The sequence below is a fragment of the Daphnia pulicaria genome, chromosome 6, assembly GCF_021234035.1.
Source record: "Daphnia pulicaria isolate SC F1-1A chromosome 6, SC_F0-13Bv2, whole genome shotgun sequence".
NCBI classification, from domain to species: Eukaryota; Metazoa; Arthropoda; class Branchiopoda; order Diplostraca; family Daphniidae; genus Daphnia; species Daphnia pulicaria.
Window position 1 is genome coordinate 14,090,394 of NC_060918.1, and position 24,831 is coordinate 14,115,224.

General features: G+C 40.5%; 2 protein-coding genes and 1 long non-coding RNA gene across 7 annotated transcripts in view; 2 read left to right on the forward strand and 1 right to left on the reverse strand.

Annotated features, from left to right (window-relative positions):
* The first annotated feature begins 1,420 nt into the window (after positions 1 to 1,420).
* LOC124342359 lies at positions 1,421 to 2,112 on the forward strand. The gene is made up of 3 exons (XR_006918786.1): positions 1,421 to 1,494; positions 1,619 to 1,706; positions 1,769 to 2,112. It is a non-coding gene; the product is annotated as an uncharacterized LOC124342359 (long non-coding RNA).
* Positions 2,113 to 6,207: 4,095 nt separating this feature from the next.
* On the forward strand, positions 6,208 to 7,867 carry LOC124341904. Its single transcript, XM_046794861.1, has 5 exons — positions 6,208 to 6,665; positions 6,726 to 6,896; positions 6,956 to 7,085; positions 7,150 to 7,256; positions 7,341 to 7,867. Exons 3-5 carry the CDS (start codon positions 7,061 to 7,063, stop codon positions 7,659 to 7,661), a joined length of 453 nt encoding a protein of 150 aa, XP_046650817.1. The 5' UTR covers positions 6,208 to 6,665; positions 6,726 to 6,896; positions 6,956 to 7,060; the 3' UTR covers positions 7,662 to 7,867.
* Positions 7,868 to 14,004: 6,137 nt separating this feature from the next.
* LOC124344598 (diuretic hormone receptor-like) overlaps positions 14,005 to 24,831 on the reverse strand; it is a 35,676-nt gene continuing 24,849 nt past the window's right edge. The window contains exons 7-12 of one of the 5 annotated variants that reach the window (XM_046798198.1): positions 24,021 to 24,100; positions 23,419 to 23,547; positions 20,171 to 20,356; positions 18,079 to 18,281; positions 16,659 to 16,789; positions 14,005 to 16,317 (exon numbers count right to left, since the gene is read on the reverse strand). In XM_046798198.1, the coding sequence (XP_046654154.1) occupies positions 16,148 to 16,317; positions 16,659 to 16,789; positions 18,079 to 18,281; positions 20,171 to 20,356; positions 23,419 to 23,547; positions 24,021 to 24,100 (899 nt within the window). In that variant the 3' untranslated portion in view covers positions 14,005 to 16,147. Of the gene's footprint in view, positions 16,417 to 16,658; positions 16,790 to 18,074; positions 18,282 to 20,170; positions 20,357 to 23,418; positions 23,551 to 24,020; positions 24,101 to 24,831 lie in introns of those variants that run through there. The other 4 variants (XM_046798199.1, XM_046798197.1, XM_046798200.1 and 1 more) reach the window with 4 other exon arrangements.

A 24,831-nucleotide genomic window follows, 5' to 3' on the forward strand; every position in this document is an offset into this window, starting at 1 on the left:
GGATTGCAAGAAATACATTCGGATCTGGTTGCAACACAAGTTCAACTGTGTGTGGCTCTGCAAGAACAAGCAGACTATTCACAACAAAGAAATGCAGTTATTGACCAACACAACCAGTCAAAGGATGATGCTGATGTTTGCTCTATGCATATCTAGGCCACTATCTTAACTGGAGAAGGAGGTCGTCACAGACGAGATTTAGAAAAGAGCAAGGACTATGAATTAGTTCCAGATGCAATCTGGAAAGCATCGTCATCGTGGTATGGAGAAAGCCTAGCTTTATCCGATCCGACCGATTTCGTTGGTAATAACCAAAAAGATTACTATATTCGTAAATTAACTTTATGGATTTTTACACATAAAGTTCAACGATTCAAATTTATTAATAACCATCTTTTAGATAACCATCTGACAAAAACCTTCCCTAGCAAAGATTTTCGGTGTTAACCTGGTATAGTGCAAAACACTTATTTGAAACCCTTAATTCCTGGTTCAAAGTGGGTGTTCTTCACGCACCGGTCAATTTGTAATAGAAATCCTCTCTGAAAATGTCTTCGACAGTTGTCTTGTTAAAACAGCGTTTTATACTGATACTATCCCCGCAGTACACAGCTTGAAGCACGTGTTTTTTTCTTTCGTCCATGTCCCTTTTTTAAACCAGGTTGAACAGCGTTATACACAAGTGCAGTGCACCATGAAACAGGAATTTTAAACTTTTTCTAGAGATTTTTTAAGGTGTGTGACACTAGAACTATGTGCGTACAAAATTGGATTAAAAAACCATTAATATCCGTTAATGAATGTGTAAGACGTTTATCGGGAAAATAAGAGTTTCATACCGGTGTCGCACATTGAGCAATTGCTACGCATTTCTTTGTGATTAACACCGTGCTCACACGAGGAAAATTCTAGTTTTAATCCACATTTTCCGCGATGACGATTTAATAATATGGTGTCAAAATGACAGGCCGTAAAGCTATCACGGAAATTCTGTTTTCAGTCGCTTGTGGTATTCTGGTGTCAAATGCTTTAATTTCCTTTTTCTTTTACGTTGCTGTATTCCACATACGAGAAGAATTTCGTCAACTTCCTGGTCACCTTATTTTGCTGCAATATCTTACATTTCGTCTGAATGTTTTCTTAGCGACACTGAATTCACACAGACAAAGACGATATAATTTAAGATGAGGTATTATCCTGTGAACTACAAAAACATATGTATATACTTATTTATTACCTATGGAGAAATATTTCCAATAAAGAGCTTGTAACAACTTCCATACACTCTCGCACTGCGCAGTTTTCAAGAGCTACAGACGACTTGACGTAGTAACCTTGGATACCAGGGCTAATGCTTAGATGGATACGCACACCATCCGTCTTTTTTTTTCACGCATATTCTATTGAAACGTGAAAGAGCAGACAGAGTTCATCATATTTGTTGTATGGAAGTGAAGTTCAAAGCGTGGTTTTCTAGTTTTGGTGTATAATCTGGTAATTAAACACATAATAAGTTTTATAACCTGTCGTTTTGTCCCTTTACTGTTAGAAATTTTCCCGTGGTTTTTTTAAAGTATAATCAAAGGGGCTATAACGAGTTATTGTTTGTTCGTTTTAGGATATAAGTAATGGCCAGCAATGCTCAGATAGAGCATGGTGGAGAGGATTCGTTATTAACTAGTGCCGTGAGTTATTGTTCTTTCCAGGTATTACTACTCTATGACAACGTATTTTTCAAACATATGCTAAAGTTATTGTGTTACTGTAGGTGGGTAGATTGCAACTTCACTGGAAGGGCGAGAATCATTCTTTGTTCAGGTCTTACAAGCGAGCCACCTTGGATGCTCCAGCATGTTCTTCATCAAGCCCTTGAACGCTTAACCTGTGTTGAAAATGGAATTAGTGCCACTGAAGCCACCATGTCGACAAAGTATCTATTAATTGTGGAGAAGTTGGAGGCATTAGACCAAAAAATTGAAAAAATGCATAAAGTTACAATCCACAAAATGGCAGAGACTGATTTTGATCATCATACATCTGTGGTAGACACGTACTTAAAAGAATTACCAGTAACGACCACGAAGGCTGTGGAAGCCATTGATGTACTTTTACAAGACAACACTTTGGCAGTAAGCCTTTTAAGCATACGTGTTATAATAACTTACGTTTATTTCCATTTACCATCTCCATTTTCAATGCTGTAGGTTTTTGTTTTTGTCGAAAAACTGAAAACAGTTAAAACGGTTAACAAGTTTTTCTATCAGATGTTGGGCTCAGTGTTGTGACCGATCTTTTTTTTTGGATCGCGATCCCGGTCCCGATCAACAGAAAAAAAAAAACAATCGCGGTCGTGATCTCTTTTGCGATCGCCGCTAGATTGCAAAGGGGGAAAGTACATACGTTTTCAACACAATTTACAGAATATTCAACACAACATTTCAACACAATATTTACTAAAGTATTCACCTGCATATTGGAATCAAGCCAATGCACTGTCACACCAAGGAAGCTTTTTCGTCGAGTTGTCCAACAGTCAGCTGTTGTGCAAGCGTATTTGGCATTTAAAAGATCTTTCATAAGTTTTTCCTTCCCTTTGGCAAAAAGTACATTCACTTTATTGGTGAAGAATCTTCGGCACCTTATCTGAATTTTACTTGCCTAATAGCCTATTTACAAATTTTCGAAAACCTTTCTTTTCAACTGTGTACATTGGCTGTGTACATTTGCTACCAGGAAGCCCAAGTTGGGCTTCCTGGTAGCAAAGGATGTCAGCAATAGTTTCCAGTGGAAAATGAACCCTAGGGGCAGAGATAACAGGCCAAGAATGGCTGGCCTTTTCAATTTGTTGGCTGTTTTTGAAGGTAAACATAACATGATGACTGGCAGATTTGTTTCGAAAATTTTAACTTCCATATTTTCCATGCAATTTAGTGGCCGCGAGTATTTTTGCTCAGAAGAAAGGAGAAAAATTAAATGGGGGCCGAATCCAGCAGCTTGTACGCGATGCTAGAAAAACGCACGCTCGCGAATTTCGTGCCACCTCTCACGATAACGAACAAGATGAGGTTGTAATTGATGCTCCAACAGGACCGCACATTCAAGATAACGATGGGATTACATTAAAACAACACATTGATTGACTGCAAATACTAATGAACAATTTCACCCTTTAATGTGTTCTGCTATTGACATGTAATATGTGGCTTGGTTTTCGCACCTCAAGAAGTCATTTTTTGTTGGTTTTATTTTTATATTTTTGAGACCCAATGGACTGTATCAGTCCATCACTCCCCGGCGATAGCGTTATTTATTATTGTGTTTTACTGAATTCCAATTTTTATTTCAATTTGACGGTGTGATTCAAAATAAACTAGCCAGTATTCAACTAAGTTTGTGTTTAATAAGACATTGCTTGTTTTCTTCGCACATTGCGAGGTGTGGCTCCCGTGAAGTGTCAACTTAAGATTGCAACGGTTAAGAACTAGTGTGGTATACCAGTGCAACTGAACAGTTTGAAACTGGAACGACCCACCAGTATATAGGATGGGTTTGAAACTGGAATAATTAACCAGTAAATGGAAAGGGTGTAGTACTGGTTTGGAGCACCATTTATTTTTAGTTTTTAGAAGCGTGAGTAAAAAAAAATGAAGAGAACACTAGTTCAAAATTGAGGTTTAAACGGGTGTATATTCCCAGAACGTTCCAGGGTGAAATTACAAAACTATACTAAGTAAAAAAACCAAAGAGAATAAACTGTAGAATGAATACCGGTGTGATTCGCTCCATATCCCGCGAACAAGAAGTGTTACACCAGTGTGACTCACCAGTATCACACATTACACTGTAGAGCCACAGCAGTTCAACACGGGATTCCACCCGCAAAAACTTTGCTAGGGTTTCCCATTGAGGTTGGTCAACGCCTCATTCGACAACTAAAACCAGAAGATAATGATACTGATAGATAACCAGAATGATAATGTACACACCAAATTAATCCTAAGTTTTCATAATTTTTCGTTGTAATAGCTTTGCAGTGAAGATACGTAAATCTTTCCAAAATTTGCTGAGAGAGAAGATTTTGTGCAGCCAAGAGGGCAATACTGCCCCAAACAATATCACAACTTCAGTATAGCATCTTATAACAGTCAAAATCCGATGCATCAATGTTAACAAACAATTTTGAAATTAAAGACAAATAAAAGAAAAACATGTGTTTTACATACATGTGAATAGAGGAAAGCATCGATGTATCCGACGTAAACGTTTCAAATGTGGATTCAGACAAAAAAACAGAATGCTCTGTTGCCCAATACGTACGAAGTATCCTCGAATGATACTCTAAAAAAAGAAAAGAACAGCACTTAATTGATAAGAAAATAATGTTGACTGTTACATTCATGACTAAAACTTTGAATCTAAAACTTGTATCTCAACTTTATCTGCAGAAGACCTGCTGTTGCATCTCCTGTCGACTAAAAAATTGCCGGCTGGAATTCCAGAAAAATTGCTAGGTAATATCTATGTAGTAGGAATCTATTTTAAGTTGAACATTTTCTGTACTGTGTGTTTGTTGGTTGGTGAGACTCTTTTCCAAAATGTCCATTGATTCTTTTAAATGCTTTTTATGTTCAGTTATAGTTAAAGGCAATTATTCTCAACTGACAAGTCACTCGAATCTTTTTCATGGCTTCCTTAAAACAACCGGTCATAGTAACAGAACTTTGTATTGTGGGAACGCTGACTGCAAGACTGGCTTCAACAGTTTTGCTAAATATAGAGACCACGTTATCAATTGTTTAGTTAAAGATCCACAACCAGATGTTAGACAAGTACTTCCTGATGTTTCTTTTCAACATATCGAACCAGGAGTAACTGATTTCGATGTTAGTGATCCTTTACTACGTCATAATGATTCATACATTTCAGATCCAGAACAGGACAGTTTTCACCAAGCGAATGCAACATAAGAAGCAGATAAAACAACTCAGAGATTAGCTAGATTCTTTCTTGAATTGAGGGCCAAACACAATGTTAGTTATTCTGCCATTGATTTCATTGCTAAAAATATTGATACTTTCTTTAAAGATGTTGCTCAGTTTTGTGATTTAGAAACAAATTTGCATTAACCAACATTGAAAAAGCCACTAGCAAATTGAATTCTCACCAGAAAAGGATTCGTTATTTTACCAGTAATATGGGATTTGTAGAACCAGTCGCGAAGTGCGTAGGCCATAACAATCAACCAGAACTGACTGTAAATAGTAGAGGGGAAACTCAGCCTAGAAAGAATACCTTCCAGTACATCTCTATTAGGAAAACGTTGAGTAGATTATTTTCTAATGCTGAATTTTACAATAAATATTTTAGTGAATCTCCTAGTACTGATGGTTTTCTTCGTGGGCATCGTGACAGTTCTCATTTCAGGAATCATAAATTGTTTTCCAAAGTAAAAAATGCCCTTCGTTTACAAATATTTTTTGATGAATGTGAATCAACTAATCCTTTGGGCTCCAAAACTAAGAAACATGAACTTGGAATGTTCAATTTTAAGATTTTAAACCTTCCTGAGTGCGAAAACTCCCTTTTGAGTAATATACAGTGCTTTGCTGTTTGTAATAGTAAGAATTTAAAAGACTCTGAATTCCGGTTTGTTATTGATGAATTCATGAAAGAAATTAAATTACTAGAGTCTGACGAGGGAATGCTTCTTGATATTCCAAGCAAACCTGGTTTCAGGCTCCGAGGTGCTGTTGTAAATGTTTGTGCAGATTCAAAAGGTGCCCATCAACTCTTTGGGTTTGCTGGGACTTCTTCAGCCAAATTTTGTCGTCTTTGTTTAATTTCTCGTTCAGATTTGATTAAAAGTTGTAAAGTTGGAATTTTAAGAACCAAGGAAAATTACAATGCAGCCATAGAGGAAGCAAAGATCAGCAAAGACAACATTCCGTTGAGTGGAGTACAATTCGACAGCCCTCTAAATCAGTGTAGGTATTTGCATGTTGCAGAACATACCGTCCTTGATTGCATGCACGACTTTCTGGAAGGTATCGTTCCGTTTATAATTAAGCTTGTCCTTTTCGTTTACGTAACCAACTCTCATTATAAAATAACAGCAGACCTGCTAAATAGTAGACTGCAGAGGTTCGCGTTCAGTTTTTATGATCAAAGTAACAAACCCTTCCATTTTTACTTTACTTGTAGGTGATTGATTTCAACGTCATCGACATTTTAAATGCGACCGACGAGGGGAAAGTAATTGTGCAAAACTACCTGGAACGACTTGAGGCTTTCATTACTGAAAAAGAGCGCATCACAATTGTTCAGATCCTAGTGAATCGCTTAGTAACATTGACTGGAAAACTCGACTTATTTCCCCCGACGGAGAAAAGAAAAAATCTTGGTGAAGCCATAGTGGCTGCGTTTCCTTGCCTGGGAATCAACGTGGATGGCAAAGTGTTTTCTTTTCATTTCTATAATCAAACAACTGGATCTGGTTTTATTGAGACAAGGCTGAAAAGACTGAGGGAAGTTCATCGTGAAGAACCACGCCGGAAGAGGCCAACATAGGACTCTTCTTCAATAAAAAAAAACCGCGTTTCACGAAACGGCCTCATGTAAAAAAAAATGCCGACTACATCTTCAATGAAGCCGAATGCCAGTTTAAGGTTTATTTTTAAATAACATTCAATCCACAATAAAAGCTTTAACTTTGTTTATATTTACAGGTTGAATGGTTGAAGAGTCATCCGCCTGGAGGAGATAATGACACAGTCATCATTGAGTACAGCAAGGCGACTTTTGGGTATCGCCAAAAAGAAATAAAACAAACTCTGACTGAACCTGGTCTCATCATGAAAGAATATCCCCGCTTCAAGGACTTCCAAAATGGATCTCTGGTAATGTGCTACAGCAATACGTTCGAGATGTTTCAGCTAACTTATTTTTATTCTTAAAGTTTCAGGTAGAATTTCAGTTACTCTATCCCGATGCCAAGAACTTCGAAAAAGTCTTTTAAAAAAAATTCTTATTTAAAATATTGGCTCTGGCTAATAGAAAAAACATGGACATTCCTGACTGCCCTGACGGTAAGTTGATTATAGTCTACTTTTCGAGTTAATTTGTCATTTTTCACGAATTACCTTTTAACAGAATGTCTTAAGGCCGTTTTCGTGTTACTAAAGCTGACTCCAAGCATCGTTAAACTCCGAAAAGTTAATTTTCGTTTGATTACAGAACGACTGATAGTCTTTTTAAAGGCAATTTTCTTTTCAGTTTAAAAGTTTACTCTTTTTTGTCTTTATTTATAACTATAGCAATTTTTTATTGTGTTGTGTTTACAGGATAATGCTGACTTGATTCAATTAAGCGAAACGCGAGACCCTCATTTGAATCAGCCATTCATCTGCTGCATGGGAACGATGGAAACTCCTACAAACTTCTGGATTGTTATCGATCGTGATATAATACTGTGTGGTAACGACTTTGCAACTGCTTTCGTTAACTTGTTTTGCTCGTTTTATGCATTTAATTTAAATTTCCCTCAGTATTTGGCATCATTTTATGGATTTTTTGAGGAATGCGTTTTCGATATTAAAATTCCTTCTCCCTCAGTAACAGCCTTTAGAGCATCCCTAGAATGTTTAAGAGACCCACAAGGCTAAATTTCAATGCTAACACAATCGAGCTTAAAAGTGAATGGCGCCCACTTTTAAGCTTGATTGTGTCATCATGTGCAATGATGTTTATTTTTAAGTTGAGGTGTTCCAAAAATGCAAATACTGTTGTCTTATTTTGTTCTCCTGTTCTTTATAATAACAAACTGGGTTTTTTATGATAAAAAATTTATTGTATTTGTATAAATGTTGTCTTGCACCGTTGTAGTATGTCCCCTCAAACGCGTTCTAGAGCGCGAACATATGAACACAAGTTATTGTTATAGCGTCGCTTGCCAGTCTTTTTGTCTTTAAGTCTTTGACGTAACTTCACGCAGAAAAGTGAAACTTAAGCAAAAGAAATCGATAGAGTAGTTGGCATTTTTGGCGAAGAAGATTTGACCTTTGTCTTTAAATTTAAGCTCGAGTTAATCGTAAACACCATCATTTTGATTTTCGGCGTAGAGGAAAACAACGAAGAAAACGTCGTCTGCTAGTTATTGGCCGTCTATTTGTGATCTTTCCTGATTTGCTTTGCTGCTTTTATTGCTTTTTAGCAGTTCTAGCAGAGCTATAGAATCCCTGGTCGGTTCTCGGCTGTGTTGGCTTCCCCATCTCGATTTTAGGGTAAACGTAAGCCGATTTTCAGGGGGTTTTAGGGCGGGGCCTGTCATTGGAAACTGGAAACAGAGTCATCTAGGCTCTCAAAAGTAGCTGAGCGTAGTAGCTGACACACTCACTAGAGCGCTCATTCCAGTTTCCAAATCGGCTTACGTTTACCCTGAAACCGGGATAGGGAAGCCAACACAGCCGAGAACCGACCAGGGATTCTATAGCTCTGGTTCTAGCTTTGCCGCAACTAAAATAGTACATTCAAAATTTGAAGTACGGAAAGCCTGGGCTACTGCCGGCACCTTAATCCAAGCTGTCAGAATAAGATCGTCATTTGCTGCATGTCTAACTGCAACCAGGGCCGCCAGAGGGGGGGGGGGGCTAGAGGGGAAAGCTGCCCTATGCGCCAAACAGCAACTAAAATAATGAAAAAAAAAATTACTGTGTGTAAATAATGTGTATTAAAATAGGTGATCTTCTATATTATTAAATACTTAAATTGAATTTGAAGACGAAAGTGAAAAACATAGAGAAGTGATATCAAAAAGATTCTTTAATGCTTTCACCATTCCATCAGGCCGTGCTTGTTTTCATTGTGTTGAACTTTTTATTGAATAATTGTCTATAAGTTATGTTATCTCGTGGCTTCAATGGATAACAAAAATAAACGTACGCTGAGAGATTTAGGGTTTTTAACTGAAACATCTACAACCATATCGTCCGCTTGCATATCCAGCAGTCATGAGGTAATCGACTAGCTTTTAAAGTCTAGTACTTTGTAAATGAATATAGGGTACACATTAAATTAATCTTCGATTGAAAAATCTTTTATATGGGATCCCTCAAACGATCAAAAGATGAGGATTGTGGGACTAGAGATGAAGAATCGGAGGAATTAGTGATTCAACATTTAGCTCAATCAGTGCTAATCAGTTCTAACCTGTTTTTGTTCTTCGCAGATTGCAGTAATTTCCAGCCATAAATGGGGACCTCAGAGAAGCAGATTACTTGCGATTGCCGCTGAAATAATCAATTAATTAGTCATGTGACTTTTGGGACTGACGGGAAATCAACACGTTTCCCAAACAAAGGCAGCAATTGGTAAGTTATAACCTTTTTTTTTGTTTGGTTCTCATTTAGGCTGCCAGTGCACACTCTTTAGGTTCCACTTAGGTGTTTAACTCCTTTGAGAAGGAAATTTGCTAAATATCTAAAGGGTAGCACTTTCCGCATGCCAAGCGTCAACACCCCTTTGCTGCTGTTTGTACAAGTGCAAAGATTCACCTGATGGCACGTTGAAAACCTGCGTTTGCCCAGCATCACTGTGTGCCCTACGACGACGCCAAATATTGGATCATGTAAAGTTTCCTCCATAAAAATTCAACCACCCCTTTTAAAAAATAAATACTGCCTATGGTTTGGCTGTGAAACTAAATGATGGAACCAGACAGAAAGGGTGGGGGGATAGTTTTCCCATAGATTGTCAAAGGTTTAATTTTATGGGAACGGGGGCGAAGTTTGCCCGAGGCCAAACCTTTTACAGGTCCAAAATCACCCCACGGCACTGTCCAGATTTACCCCCCTCCCCAAAAAAGATCATCTTCTTGTTAATTGCGTCGTTACTTTAAGCTTTGCAAATATTTCACTTATACAGTAGCTACCTAAAGTTTCCGCACAGCCGAGAGAAGCTTATGGGAAAACGGTTTTTATTTTAATCGCCAAATCCAGTTTTCGTACGACGAAAACGATTGTTGGGCAAGTTTTATATCATATATTTTTGGAAGATTTTTTGTTTACGGTAAGAGCCCTTTTAAATTGGAAGTAAAAGTTTCCGCACAATAGAGAAGGCCGGTAGTAAATGATACTACTTTGGCTCTCTTGTACGGGACGGAAAATGTTTTCTCCCTTTGTTCCCCCCCCCCTCCCGTAGTTACTTCCAAATATCGAGATTTTAAATATTATGAGAGGGGGAGAAAAATGACAGGATATCGTTAAGACCTTTTTTAAAAAATCTTTGTATTTGGAAAATCGTCAACTACCGAAGGGGAAAGGGGGGGAATGTCTTAGAAATAAAACCTTTTCATTTTCACATCAAAATTCAAATGATTTTTCATATAGCATGGTATAGTAAACCATCTGCAGTTATAGAGCTAACGGTGCTATTTTTTTTAAGCACTAATGAATCCACCTAGCCCTATTTTCGTCCCGTAAAAGAAAATCAAAGTAGTAGGCCTATCATTTACTATTGGCCCTCTCGACTGTGCGGAATTTTTACTTAAAATTTAAAGGGCCTACCTTAAACAAAAAAAACCCAAAAAATATACAGACATGCTTGAAAATTTCTGGAGCAGGCAAACTATTTTTATATGATTGTATTTGAAATTGACGGAAGGTATAGCTTAGGAAGCACACCATACCTCTAATTTTTTTTCATTCTGGTGGGAAAGTTGAAAGAAGAGATCGAGGAAGAGAAGAAGAGAATGGAAAAGCGCAAAAGAAATCTAAAAAGGGGAAAGGTGTTATTTTTAGTATATCTTCCGTCAATTTCAAATACAATCATATGGGCAATTCACCTGCTCAAAAAACTTTCAAGCATGATGATATGAAACTTAGACTATCTAAGATTCCCCAGTACAAAAATAGTTTTCGTCGGACAAAAAATTGATTTTTGGCAAACTTTTTTTAAACCCCGTTTTCCCATAAGCTTATCTCAGCTGTGCGGAAACTTTAAGTAGCTACTGTAAAGTTTTGTAGTCGAATGAAAAACCTATAGTTTTACTATTTAAAATATTGTTTAAGACTAACGGTTCAGGAATAAAACGAAAAAGAACAGGACAAAATAAGAAGAAAAAGGAATTTTTTGTGCTTTTTTAATTTAAAAAGAAAACCTAGAAAAACTTTTAAAAAACTATAGTTTTTACTTAGTTTATTAGACGCAGAATCAAATTCTACACAAAATGTATGTAAATATTTGATTTTTAATATCTAGCCTTACTTGTTTTTTTTTAACACTGTCTAATTTGGGACGGCGTATGGTGGGTCCGTGGGTCCGGTCTCCCCCTACCAATATTTTGAAAGCATGGCGAACATTTGTCATTTTAATTTTTTTAATGTAAGCTGATCAACTCTAGGCGGTAGAGGTACTGTGCACGTAAGTTAAGATTACTAGATTAGTTACCAAAATTGCCGCTACATGGTGATAGTGGAACAATTGCGAACCAAAAAAAATCCAAATTTCAAATGCTAATCTAATCGAGTACAAAGCTCATCGTCATAGATGATAAAATTCAATTTACAACCCTATGATGAAGTCTGCGTGATAATTTTTACGATATTTTTTGTCGGCAAAATTCAGGTTCAATGAATGACGATGCAACAAAAATACATTTATAGGCGCGTCTCGCTTTCCATAACGATAAATGACACTTTACATTCCGATTTGAATATTTACCTTGCCATAAAGACGTTTATTATGTCGAGGGAAGGTCCTCGTAAATATTAAGCTTCAATCTCATTTCCGTCCTTTGAAATACGCGCGTAAAGACGTCGTGAATATTTGCTCGTTCCCGTGTCCCCCCAGAGTGCCTGGAAATATCTGCTCACTATATTATTATACACGAATTGGATTCCCTGTGACTTTGAGTCGCTAAAAGTTGTTGAGGGGATCCCAATCTACATTGTCGGAATGGTCCCTTAAAGAACTATAGACATGACGACGAGAGCCGCGGGACGCAGCCACCCAACGGGCTGTATAAAAAGCTGACTGGCCTTCATGTATGTATACTATCTCAAAGAAAAATGGTATTGTTAGACTAATCCGATTGATTTGATCTGATTTTCTCTTTCAAGACGATGCGGTCACGGTGCTAAGACTGTGCGAGCTTAACCAATCGATCACGACTCGCGACCGGAGTTAATAGTAACCTTGTTTTAGCGTCCCGTAGTATATAGTTTGCGATATGTATACGCTACACAGCGTCCATTTTGGTTTTGCTCCTTTTGTGGCCGTGGAAGAAGAAAAAAAGAATCGATAGTCAGGGTCATGACATCTTTGTTGCCTTTTGTCTTTCCGTGTTGCGGATCTACAAATTGCGAGAGTTTATTTTTAGGGCGGAATTGGCTTGACGTCTCCCAGCTGTATACGATCGTGAGTTGGGAAATGATGAATTTCATCAGAAACTTGCGTTGAGTTTTTATTGGGTTGGTTTTAATATCTTGGTGATGTAATACCAATTTCCAGAGCAGCACTTATTCTTTCGCCGTCTAACATTTTGTTCCCAGTTATTCGGTTTCGTCGGCTTCGTTTTAAAATTGGACACGCTGTTTTTCTTTTGTTGGTTTTTTCAGTCACATCATGAATAGGTATATTTTTTCAATATATATGTAAATGTATAGTTATGTATAATTGTATATATATATATATATAATATAGCGAAGCATCTGCACGTGTGCCTGTGCGTACATGTGTGTGGGCTGAACGACAACGACATAGTGACAACGAAAAAATACCCTCCGACAAGAGATGACAAAACTGCCACGATACACAAAATGGAGAACCAAAAAATGAAAGGATGAATAATTAGGATAATGCGCACGGCAGCATATAGTATATGACATACACACAACGACACATGCATGGAGTAAAATATTATATATGTTTATACGTTTCTCGAACGCCAAGAGCCTTTTTTGTCGCGGCCCTATAGCTGCTGCTACACACACAGTCGACATCATTAAACATCGACGAAGGTCGTCAACATATTTCGTGGCGGTGTGAATAGATAACGATTGATAGATAAATAGTTGTACACGTTCTAACAACAACGCAGTATACAATACACACACACACACAGTACACATTCATAATATTGAGTTCTCCGAAGCAGTTGGTTGGCGTATAGATCTTGGCCAGACGCATTACACGCGCTCCTTATTTTTTTCCCCCTCCCATATCTGATGAGCCGCAGCGACACAACTACTATACAGACGCGGGAGAGGGGATAGAAAAAAAGAAGGAGGAAACAACAGAAATAATACAAGAAATAGGTACATAGGTGCGGAACGCGTGTGTGTATCGTAGTAGTGGTTACATACTTCATCATCAAAGTCCAGCGCACAAGGAAGTAAACAGAAAAAGGGAGAACCCCCCATCAGCGACAGCTATAGCGCACATACCTCGTGACAGCGTGTACATTTGTTGTTTCGTGTGGGTGTTGTTGTTGCTGTTGGTGTGTGCGAACGACGGGCTTTTTTCTTTCGGTGGGGCGTGTATGGGAGCGTGAAAAATTACGAACTGCAATGCAACACACACAAGAGAATCTATATGTACAAAAAGTTGATAACCGGAGAGAGGAGATGTAGAAAACAACAATCGTGTGTGGATGTATACATATTCCTATGTTGGAGCAGCTGGATTTGGCTCGGCCATTGCCATCAAGTCACACGATAGACGACAGGATATATTTATAACAATGCAACAGCGATTAATCAAGACGAAAATATAAGGACCAGAACAGCTGCTGCTGCACTATGTACAGGTATATGATCATACAACGTATATGAGAGAGTGTCTGCCTGTCTGTGTGTGCGTTTGTGGAGAATGACAACCAAAAAGTGGCAAGTCTTTTTGTGTATAATTGATTGATTCGATACGAAGGACACGATAGATCGAGAGAGAATTCTGCTCTATACTGTAGCATAGAATATGGAGGTACTCTGTTTTGTTATTTTTATCTGATTTGTTTCTGTATTGTGTTGTTTTTTTTTTGTTTTTTTGTTTGTTTTTTTTTTTTTTTGGCTGGTTGTTTATACACGTACGGTCAGTCGTTGTATCACAGGTAGAAAAATTTCATGTGTTTAGTTGTTGTCTGTTTAGTTCGTTGCTGGGGGTATTTGTTTGGGAGAGAAGAATGAAAAGAAAAAACGCAATACAATTTGCTGGTTGCACATTTTGGGTTCGACGCTCTCCCGCAAAGATGTAATATGAGTTATATGGGTCTATAAATATGTACAGTGCACACACATAGTCTCCGAGCCCAATGGAATTGAATGCGTAGCAGCAGCTGTCTGGGAAAAGAAAACTAGACAGATCTGCTTTCCTTCAATATATTGTACCTTTCACTTTGGGAAATGGGTTGCTGCATCACTGACGGATCGCTTCCTCTACTCCATCTCATCTCTTCCTTCCCACTCTCTGCTGCATCCAGCAGTGTGTGTGTAATATGCACAGACTGCCGTGTATAAAAGTAACATTCAGATGAGCTTCTATATGCGCTGCGAGTCTTTCCCGGTGGATCTTAAAAGTGTGTACAGCTAGCACTTGGCTGGGAAACACGAACGTTTCATTGGACATGGAAAGTAACCAAACGCGGCAGAAGAACAGGAAGGATGTACAACGCAGATGAATGATGGATAAATATTGGCTCCACTTTTCTCTTTTTGGAACGCATACGTAGCTACGACTGAAAATGGGTTTGCTGCAGATTGGAATATCGAAAGAAACCATTAAAAAAAATTCCTGTTAAGTTAAGACAAATTGAAACTGTTCAAATAATATATAGTACAATTTATGCGATCAAAACTTCAAAAACAAAAGACTGTATAGATGAATTTTTCGAACCAGAAAACACGAGTGAGCGTGGAGGTCAAGCGTAATATCTCCCCTCTCATTTTCTTCCAAAGAAAAAAATTGTAACACAACCACAAAATATGACAAGTAACGACGATTAGATTTTATAACAGATCTCAATTTTGTTTTCTTTCCAAAATAGAAAATAGTATTTACAGGGAAACTAAATTCAATGAGGACGTCTTCGTTTTCAAACGCCTTCCTCGCCAGAAGACGAAACGGAATCGACTCCAAAAAAAAGGGGGGGGGGGGGGGAGAACGAAACAACAAGAGAAAAGCGGAGACGCATTTGCAAAATAATAACCCAAAAACATGACTATAATATCAATAGTACGTATAGTAGTTTAACAGAGTGCGCATACTAGACTTCCGCATCGGTTCATCATCAAAGAAAGTATCTAGTAGAGTGGCGGAATCGAGGCCTTACATACACAAAATGCGCTGAGGGATATACTGATGCTGTGAAAATGGCGAGCGTTTTCACCCACACGAAAAAAAACGACCGACGACCCGATTTTGACGGATGCGCTGCCGTGGATGGCCTAACACACAACCGAAGAGCAACACGGTGAACTCCTCGCTGTTGATTTTTTGGTATTGTGTCTACACGCAGGAAGGAGTGCCTTAGGCTACAGCACTCAACAATCATAGCAGACGGGCTTATAAAGTGGGACTTTGGGGAGAGTATATATGGCTCGAGATATATACATAAACACGCACATTGGCAACATAGACATACAATTGAGCCTTTGCACAAACTGGGAAGAATGTAAATATAGATTGTGTTGTGAGAGTACACATATACGTGGGGAGAGAGAGAGAAAGAGATAAGCGAAAGAGAGAGAGATGTACATGTGCGAGTATAGACGCCAAGACGAGAGGTGTTGGATGAGAAAAAACAATAACAAGCGCCGCGTCGTCCGCTCGCTCAACTGCGTGTAAAAGTGTTGGGTGTGTGTCTGTGTGTTTGATGATTGGTTCTTGTAGCTTTCTCCTTATGTTGCCCGCGCCAGCAGTGTGTGTGTGTGTGTGTGTGTGTTTTCTTTCCATCGCGTTGGTCACCAACAAGCGCAGCGCCCGTTCGTCATTACCCAAGTGGTCCGTCAGTCCGTGGTCCGCGTCCAAAATTTTAGTATTTCGCTTCTTGGAGGGTTTTCGAGAATTTGATTGTTTTGCAGAGAACTTTGGTGAGCTGCTGATGAGCGTAATAAGTTGGACTCCAACCCCCCCGCTTGACTCCGTTTCTTCTTCTTCTTTAGACTTGATTTTCCAGCAGGTTGGTGTCGCAGCGTTCACCGCAGTCGTCGCCGTAGCGGCCGACGGCCGTCACCGTGCCGCTGATGGAGCCACCGTTGCTGCTGGTCAGCAAACACGTCGAGGCGCCGATCGATAGCTCGCCCGGTTGATGACCTGCCACCACACCATCTGATGATTAACAAGCGGAATTTCTCGAGTCATTCGCGTTGGTGTCCGGACAACAACGTCCAGTTCGCCCTCCTGTCCCGAAGTCGTCCTCATCCTCAACTACCAACCGGAATCGAAAACATTCGTCACGGCCATTTCATGTGAATGTAAACGATGTGCGGTTTTTTTAAACAAATATTTAAGTCGTCATGCCCCGCGCTTAAGATCATTTGACTTTGACTCTCAGCAGCGCTGCAGTTTTTAATTGATTGAAAAAATCAACAAATCAAAATCCTGAGCGCTGCTGATGTGATTTTATATGCCGACAGCCAACCGCTTCTTATTAAAAATTCACGACTTACCGTTGCTGTTGAACGGTCCCAGCGTGTTCAAATGGATGGCTGAATTGGGACCAAATGAGGCGACCGTCGTCACTTCGCTGAAAGACGAGTCTCGCTTACAGCGGTTGCGATCCGGGAAGTTACTGTACAGCCTACGCAAATTGAAATTTGACAACATTCACGACTTGATTTTTATACATGCGGTATTTATATGACACTTTCAAATTATTTTCAAATATTGCAAAGTACATACACGTTTGTAACGTAAGTTGAACATGTCCATCTTAATTCTCTAAAGTATGCACTTGTACGTATACAAGTTTTATGGTAAAAAATCAGGAATGGCGAATTTATTACTCCGGGGAACTTTTCGTCAAATTGCAACATCACACGACAATAACGTTCCAGCGTTGAACACGTCCCGTGAGCAGTTCGTTTGAGTCAATAAAAAGAAATACGGTTTACGTCGCTTATATCACCCCCGAAATGTACAAACAACGCAACAACAACAACAAAAAAGAATAGCGCAAGTAAATGTTTTTTTTTTCTGTGTGGTCTTTTTTTCTTTCCCATTCCAACACGTATCGATCCGCATCCGATCAAAATAAAAATAAAAAAGTTCTGCTGGGCTCCATTTCCTTCAAACATCTGCGGCCATCAAAGTAATCATCGGGGATTGCTTTTTTTTTTCTCTATTGCAGCCAAACGACAATCCGATGTTTGTCAGTTGACAGTTTAGTATTTTAGTTTGGAAAGACCAAAGGGATTTCTCCACGATTCCATTCGGAGATTACAACAAAAGATGACCGTCCCCCTGTAGACCTTTGACTATTTTTTCCTTTTATTTCTAAAGAGTCACTGCTGTATACACTATGTAGCATTTGTCGATTTGAGAGTCTTTATATATACTTTTTGGTCTTCGTCAAAGATCGTTAAACTCATCCGTTGGTCGTCTCTTTCTCTCTCTCTCTTGGGCTTTGACACGATCATCTTATACTATCCCTGCCTTTCTGCGTCGTTATTTGTTGCGTTTAATAGGACGTTGGTGGGTGCCGGGACTGCGGGAGAAGAGAGAGAGAGAGAGAGAGAGAGAGAGACCTCCGCGAATGGTCCGGCCATGTTTTTGTGTTTTGTCCTCCTCTTTGCTGGATGGAAGAGAGAGCCCCATTCTCGTTATGTTTCGCTTTTCTCCCGTCGATCGCTTCATGAATAAGAAATGAAGAGACGGCCATTTTTCGATACTTGCCGAGTGTGTGATTGTTATTTATACATACGCGTGCATGTTCGTCTCTCTCTCTCTCTATACGTGCTGTATACAGCCCGGTATATCTTATATGTGTGATGGTCGTTGTATATACTACATCGACAGAGACTATATCCCAGCCGTTTTCCTACAACCTTGTGTTGCAGGTATAGGAGAGTGTGGAAGTGGTTGGTTCACCTGGTGCTCTCGCATGGAGCTCGAGATCCATCCTTGGAGTTGCGCTTGCTGTTGATCGCCGTGCCACACCTATTACTTCGGCTGCTGTGGTTCTGGGAATGTTCGAGCCAGCGACTGGTCGTCTTCCACCTGGTCCAGTGGTGTCTCAACGTGTTGCGCACTTCCGTGTTCAGGAAGCAGAAGAAGAGGGTCACCAGGAACCCCTATCATAAATCAGAAAACAAGCAGACTCATTATAACCGGCGGAGAGAGATTCTTCCAGCTGCCAATTAGATTTCACGGCGCCAGCAGCAGCCAATAATTCTGTGCTGTACGGCGAGACACACGCCATTACTCAAAGCCCTTTGACCATACATACAATATGCGTTCACAAAACAAATCTTATATAACTGCTGCCCCTATATTTCACCGGTCCAAACTGCGGAAGTCCTTGCCCCACTTATATGCGTACGCGATGTTATTGATTAGATCTCGTAAAGTCCAACCAAGCCAACTTTTGAAATCAAGGGAAATGACTCGAAATCAAAGTACGCATGGGAAATTAAAGGATTTATGAGTGGATTTGCCAGGAAATCTGACAAAATGAGAGCCATAATTATACAGGATGTAAATCAATTTCTCAAAAAGTTGCGGCGCGGAAGGCTCGACGACTCTTGAATACATGAGATTTGGAAATATTTATACACAGAGTCCCCATTTTCAAGTATGTAATCCAAAGCGGATAGGCCAGAAAAAAAAAGAAAAAAGAAAGAAGAGATGTAGAAAGCAGCAGCTTATGCCATCAGTAAAACTTCCGACTGACCCGTCTAAATGCAATGCAGTTGAAGGCAGAATCAGACGATACTAAAAATCGGTGAGTTATTGGAAGGGACAAGTTGGAAACGACGATGGGTGGAATAGTATCAAATAAAAAAAAAAAGAAGAGAGTTGAATAGTTGCCAGCGCTCCTATACACGCCACCCCTCAGCGCATATAGAAGCAGCGCAGTATATAGAAGCAGGTCATCCGTTGAGAGAGTGAGAGTGAGAGGAGGAGGTGGACTGGCAACAACCTGGCGCCGATGCCAAACTACCATCCGGCATCATCCGCCCAGTCCATTCCATTCCCTGGCCGTATATATTATTCCCAGTGCTACAGTCGATATTAAGATGGGCCAACCAAATCGCACAGACAGAGAGAGAGAGAGTCCATCACGGGTCCGGCTCTATATACCCGCTATCCCGACAAGCTTCAGATTCCAACAATGTCTGTAATAAGGAGAATGCATATATACTCCGAACACAATGCCGCCCCTTTCTCTCCCTCTTTTTTTTTTCTCTCTATAACTTCTGTATAAACCCCCTCCGCGGTAAATCGTGGACGGAACGAACGACAACGGTGACAATCAAGAAGAAGCCGCTCGACGACCGCGCCCGGCAGTTAAACATTTGCTCCTCGCCGTCCTTCTTCCTTAGAGCAGCGGTGCACAGTCACGCTCCTATGTATGCAGCGAGGAGGAGAGAACCCTGTCAAGTTCAAAGCCAATTTTGGCCTTTCTTCGATCTTTTCCTTGGCCTTTCGCTTGGCGTTTTCCGGCCATGATCAAAAACGGGCGATGACTGAATGCCAATAGACGACGACGACGACGGCGGCGGCGGCGGACCCTATATAATTGCATTGGCGATGTATAACGGTAAGAGCGTCGGCTGCTGCTGCTGCTGGGGGGTTCTTGGGAGACTTTCACCGAGCCGCTGACGTAACCCAATCTCAATTCAAAACACTCAATTACCGTGTGTGTGTGTGTGCGCGCAATACGAACCCCGCACCTTGCTCTAGCTGCCATCGAACTAGGAGTCTAATAATTAGTTGGCTTTGATGTCGACTCAGTTTCTCGGGAAATGATTAGCTCCCGTCGGCAAATCCCGGCCAATTTGAGTAGATAGACCCAGATATCATGTTTCCTCTCATCTTGTGTGTACATCACAACATTTCCAGCTACTAGAACTGCTCGAGATGTAGGCCGAGATTATAGAGCGACAAAGTTTCACAATAATGACTCGGAAGAGTCAACAATTACGAAATAATTGACATAGGACGTGTGTGTGTATAATACCTGTGTGGAAAGTAGGACAGCTCGAATGTGTGAGAAATAAATGGCGATGAGTCCTTCCGTCGGGCCGGCGATGACCAGGACGTAAGTGAGTCCGAGGAGCGGGATCAGCACCAGAAGGGCCTTGCTGCCTTTGCGGTATTGTTGCGTCTCGACCGAATTGGCCGAACGCAATTTCGTTATCAGAACCTGCAAACACCAACAACACCGCCGATAAAAAAGAAATGGATCAATTAATCTGGGTGGTGCTTTTTATTTTATCAACTAAAACAAATCGTCTTATTATAATTCTTTTCCTTTCCGATTCTGTGGTAAATTTGTGGTAGAGCGAGAGATAAATGATATAAGTGCGGCTGCGAGATGGGAGCGCTTAGATATTGTCAGCCGCTTATCTATGCGTCTGTTTGATGTTGATTAACTGCATAGCCTTTGTGTATAGGTGTTACCGGGTATAATGGTTTTTGTTTTATGTTTTTTCGGGTTGGCACATCGCATAGAGAGACACGATTTGACACAACTCCCCTTGCCCACTTGTGTAGAAACATGCGTGTGTATGTAGCGCTCTAGCTTGCTGCTGGTCATTCGTGTATTAGGTTGTCAGGAACATCGCCCCATCACCATTGATCAGCTGTCAGCTGGGCTTTTGGCCGCGCTGTGAAATAAGAAATGCACTTTCACCAAGCTGTGGCGGACATTGGCCAGAGTGATGGAGCTTTCTTCTTTCTTATCCATCCAGCAGATATTCGGCTCGAGCTGGATATTCGTCCTCTTTGACCTGGCCATTCAGCTGGTCCTCGATAGGGTGAGATCGTGAGCGCACATATGCAGCAGCAGCAGCACAAAGACTAATGGATTCCGTTCCATCTTTTGATTCCAACACGATTCCCAGTTTCCGGCTGTTTTGTTTTTCGTCTATTTTAAGACCTTGGTGGTGGTGGGCGAGCGTTTCATCCCCTTTTTCGCATTCAGCGCAACAATCAACAAGAGTATGTACAGAACAAAAAAAAAGAAGTCTATGATCGGGATTGAAAAACGGCGGTGTTGAACTGCTGACGTTGGGGGCCGGCAAGTCGTTTCATCGTCACAATCTACCCACGCCCTTTTCTTTTCTTTTTTACCAAAGAATTTGGGTCTATGGCAGGATATCGACTTGGCATAAAGGAACTTCTCCTGGACTCAATCAACTGAAAGCTCTCTCTATACGCCACTCTTTCAACCCCCCGACCGGCGGCTCCCATTCGTCGTTGCTCCTTCTTTTCTTCTTCTTTTCGCAACAGAAATCCTATCAAAGCGTTCCATGTTGCAGCGACGTCAGCTACTCTCTTTGACTTGAATGAAATTTGTCTTTGCGTATTTACAAGAAAAGGCCATCCACCGGATAAAAACGAACGAGTTTCGCTCTGCTGTTGTTTTGTTTTCATCTCCTGAAGTGACTGCTGCTGTGCGCGCTGGGCGCTCTTTTCACCACCGCACTGAGTGCATCCAATCATCCGCTTATATTGGGCGACCGTTTGTTGCTTACCATTATGTCAACGGCATCAGATGCGGTGAGCTTCGCCATCTTCCTTTTGTTGCTGTACGCTTTTAAAAATACCTTTAAGCCAGTACAGACTCGAGCATTCGGCGATTTTTTATTTTATTTATTTATTTTTTAACTTTTAAAATCAAATTGAACTTTCAGCTTTGTGTGGGATGTATACGTACGCCATCGTCCTTATTTTTCATCGGGAAATTTTCCACAAGAAAGACCGGCCATGTTCATCGCTCAAGTGTTGAATTATCTCGTTTGACCCGTCTCGGCCAATCATTCTTTACAATCTGCTGATGACAATGCACAAAATCTATGGAGTTTTGCGTAATAGAAGTGTGTGGGAACGACGTTTCTGGTTGCCTCCGCGTTATTTTGCATCTCAGACTTGTATGTGTGCAGATGGGCACACTTGATATGTGGGTAGCACCCGAAAAAGTTACTCGGATGAACCCCCACAAAATTGATCTCAAAAGTTTCTTGCCGTTAACGAGATTCAGTCTGAAATTGGTAAACTTTCTCATATTCACGGATGAGCCTTTTTTTTCTTTTTGCCTTCCTTAGAAGCCGTCCATCTTTCTTCAATCTATTGATATTTCTTCCAGCGCTATGGTATAATGTCGAAATGCTATACACGTTTGACGGGTATACCTCTATACTCACGACGGACAATAAATGATTCCTGGCTGTCAGGGGGATTCCATAGATATGGGGGGAATTTTTAAGGACGTGAGGCAACCAATGGTGGTCGGAGTGACCATTTTGAGGGTACGCACCAAGAGCGAGGAGAGCCGAATATGCGAATAAAATATCACTTGCCGTCCGACGCTATCTCGCTGGTATATAATATAAGACGGAAAAGGATTTCGACTGTATATAGACTTCCAGTCTGATTTATTATCATCAAACTTTTTGAGCCAAATCGAATAACGAAGGGGGGAAAAAAACGTAAAGTGCAGACGATATGATCATTGATCAATGGTTTGGTGCCAGTCGATAACCAAGTGCTGAACCGTCGTGTATATAGAAGTTTGGTGGTCTATGAATAAGAGGATATACACGGCGTCCCCCCTTTGCTCATATAAAGATGCACAGAATTCCAATGGCAGGAGAGAAAAAACGCGGGACGATTCTGGCAATCGATTTCCCGCAATCGCCTTTTTCTTTTATTTTTTCTCCCATAGAAACGCACGAGAAAAAGAAAAAAAGAGATTTCGCAGAATTATTAAAAAAAGGTGTACAGCAACACAGAACCCCCTCGCATTGTTTGTAACGAAATAGGGCCAAGAACATAAGTATACAGGGGACGGATCGAGTCATTCAATTTATCATTTCCGTCTTCTTCTTCTTTTTTTCCCTTCGACCTACATCCATAAATCGCAGACGGGTTGGGGCCATTGTGTTGCGCGCTGTTGGAAAACGACGAGAATTTGAAATTGGTGGGACGTCGCTGTCGCGCTACGTGACTCAATAAGCTTATCGAACACGTAGAACTACTATATTGCGATTAATTTCCCTTCCTCGTGGGTGTATCAATTCGCAAATTAGCAATTCAATGGCGAGTCACTTTGTTTCACTTAGCGAATTGGCAACGCTCGGCATTGATTTTTCGGTTTTTTTCTTTTTGTCACGGAACGCGGATTCAGCGCTCGCCGGATGTTGGTGTCGTCAACTTCAGAGGGCCAGAAAAGTCTAAAAAGAAATAAAGGAGGTGCCGACTTACCCACATGATCTTGACAAGGAAGAGAATGTTGACGAAAAGTACGACGATGGCCGGCGTCATGTAGATCCAGTCGTAACTGTTGGCCGCCATCCACGGACAGCTGGCCAGGAACGACTCCAGGTCCAGCTTCTGCTGTAAACGACACACAAAGGCAACCCACATATAATCAATAACTGCAAGTTCATTACACCAAAGTTGTCAATCGACTCCGTCATATAAGTTGGCGCGCGTGCGGATGCATTGGCTGACGAATGGATTTCGAACACAAATGAAAAGGTTTTTTTTTTACCAAAACTAGCGGACATAGCAGGGTCGTCGGATACGTGATAATAAAGCCAAAACGCTGGTATATATAAGACACAGCAGTTGGAGACTTGTATAAACAAGAGTCGTCGTCTAATATCCATGCCCAAGTCTCTTTATGTATAAATAGACCCTCTCTAAGTTGTTTGTTTGTTTGTTTTGAGTGTTAGCGTAGCATAACTTGCAATCAGGTGTTGTCTATAATAAACTTGGCGGTGAGTGGGTAGTGTTGGGTTATGTACGAGGGAGAAGAAGCATATAGAAAGGCGAGAGTGAAAGTGAAGAGGTGAAGGACTTACGTGCTGGCCTTCGGTCGACGTGTAGGTGAACCAGTTGGCTTTGACGACGGCCCAAACGATGACGACCGGCAACGGAATCCCTGCCAAACGACCGTTGGAAAAAAACATAAACAACAAAAGAACAAAAAGGCGAAAAAAGAAAAAAAAAAGAAGAAACGTGACGCTATTTATAACATGTGTCAGTTTCAGCAACTTGCGAGTCGCAACTATCCAAACTTATCAATGAATTATAAGCCAATCTATTTAGCCGAACAAAATTAAGACACAAGAATAAGGTTTCCATATAACATGTGTACATTGCTTTACGATGTGTATATCAAAAAAACATTTTAGTGACGAAAACGGAACTAACGGTCTGGTGGTTACAGACTGGAAAAAAAAGAAAATGCCGCCAGTTTTATTCTTTTTGGGGATTGTATTTAGTAAAGAAGAGAGAACTAATGATGCTGATGCTATTCGCCAATGGATCCCTTCTGCAAATGTATAAGAAAGAGACCTTCCATATCCCCCAGAAAGAAAAAGAAATATAGGTATTCTAAGAATCAACTGAGAAAGGAGAGACGGCCAGATCGGATGTCCTTGGCTTCCCATTTCCTTGATGAACTTTTCTCTCATTCTCGTGCGCTTTCAATCGAACGAAACGAAAGGCTCCCAACAAAAATCAGGCCGTCTCTATATGTAGTAACTACTATTTTCGTTCGTTTTCTTCGTTCACAATGTTCCGCTCCTTGCTTTATACACAGGTCGGCCATTCGGGAAACGGAAGACGCTGAAACAAGTCAACCCGATAGGGAAAAAAAAATCCCACAGC

Bases quoted from the DNA above. Each gene is read 5' to 3' on its own strand.
- LOC124341904 (XM_046794861.1), top strand. From the start codon at position 7,061: ATGGACATTCCTGACTGCCCTGACG. The intron at 7,086-7,149 runs GTAAGTTGATTA...ACCTTTTAACAG, and splicing joins CATTCCTGACTGCCCTGACG to AATGTCTTAAGGCCGTTTTC. The intron at 7,257-7,340 runs GCAATTTTCTTT...TTGTGTTTACAG, and splicing joins GACTGATAGTCTTTTTAAAG to GATAATGCTGACTTGATTCA.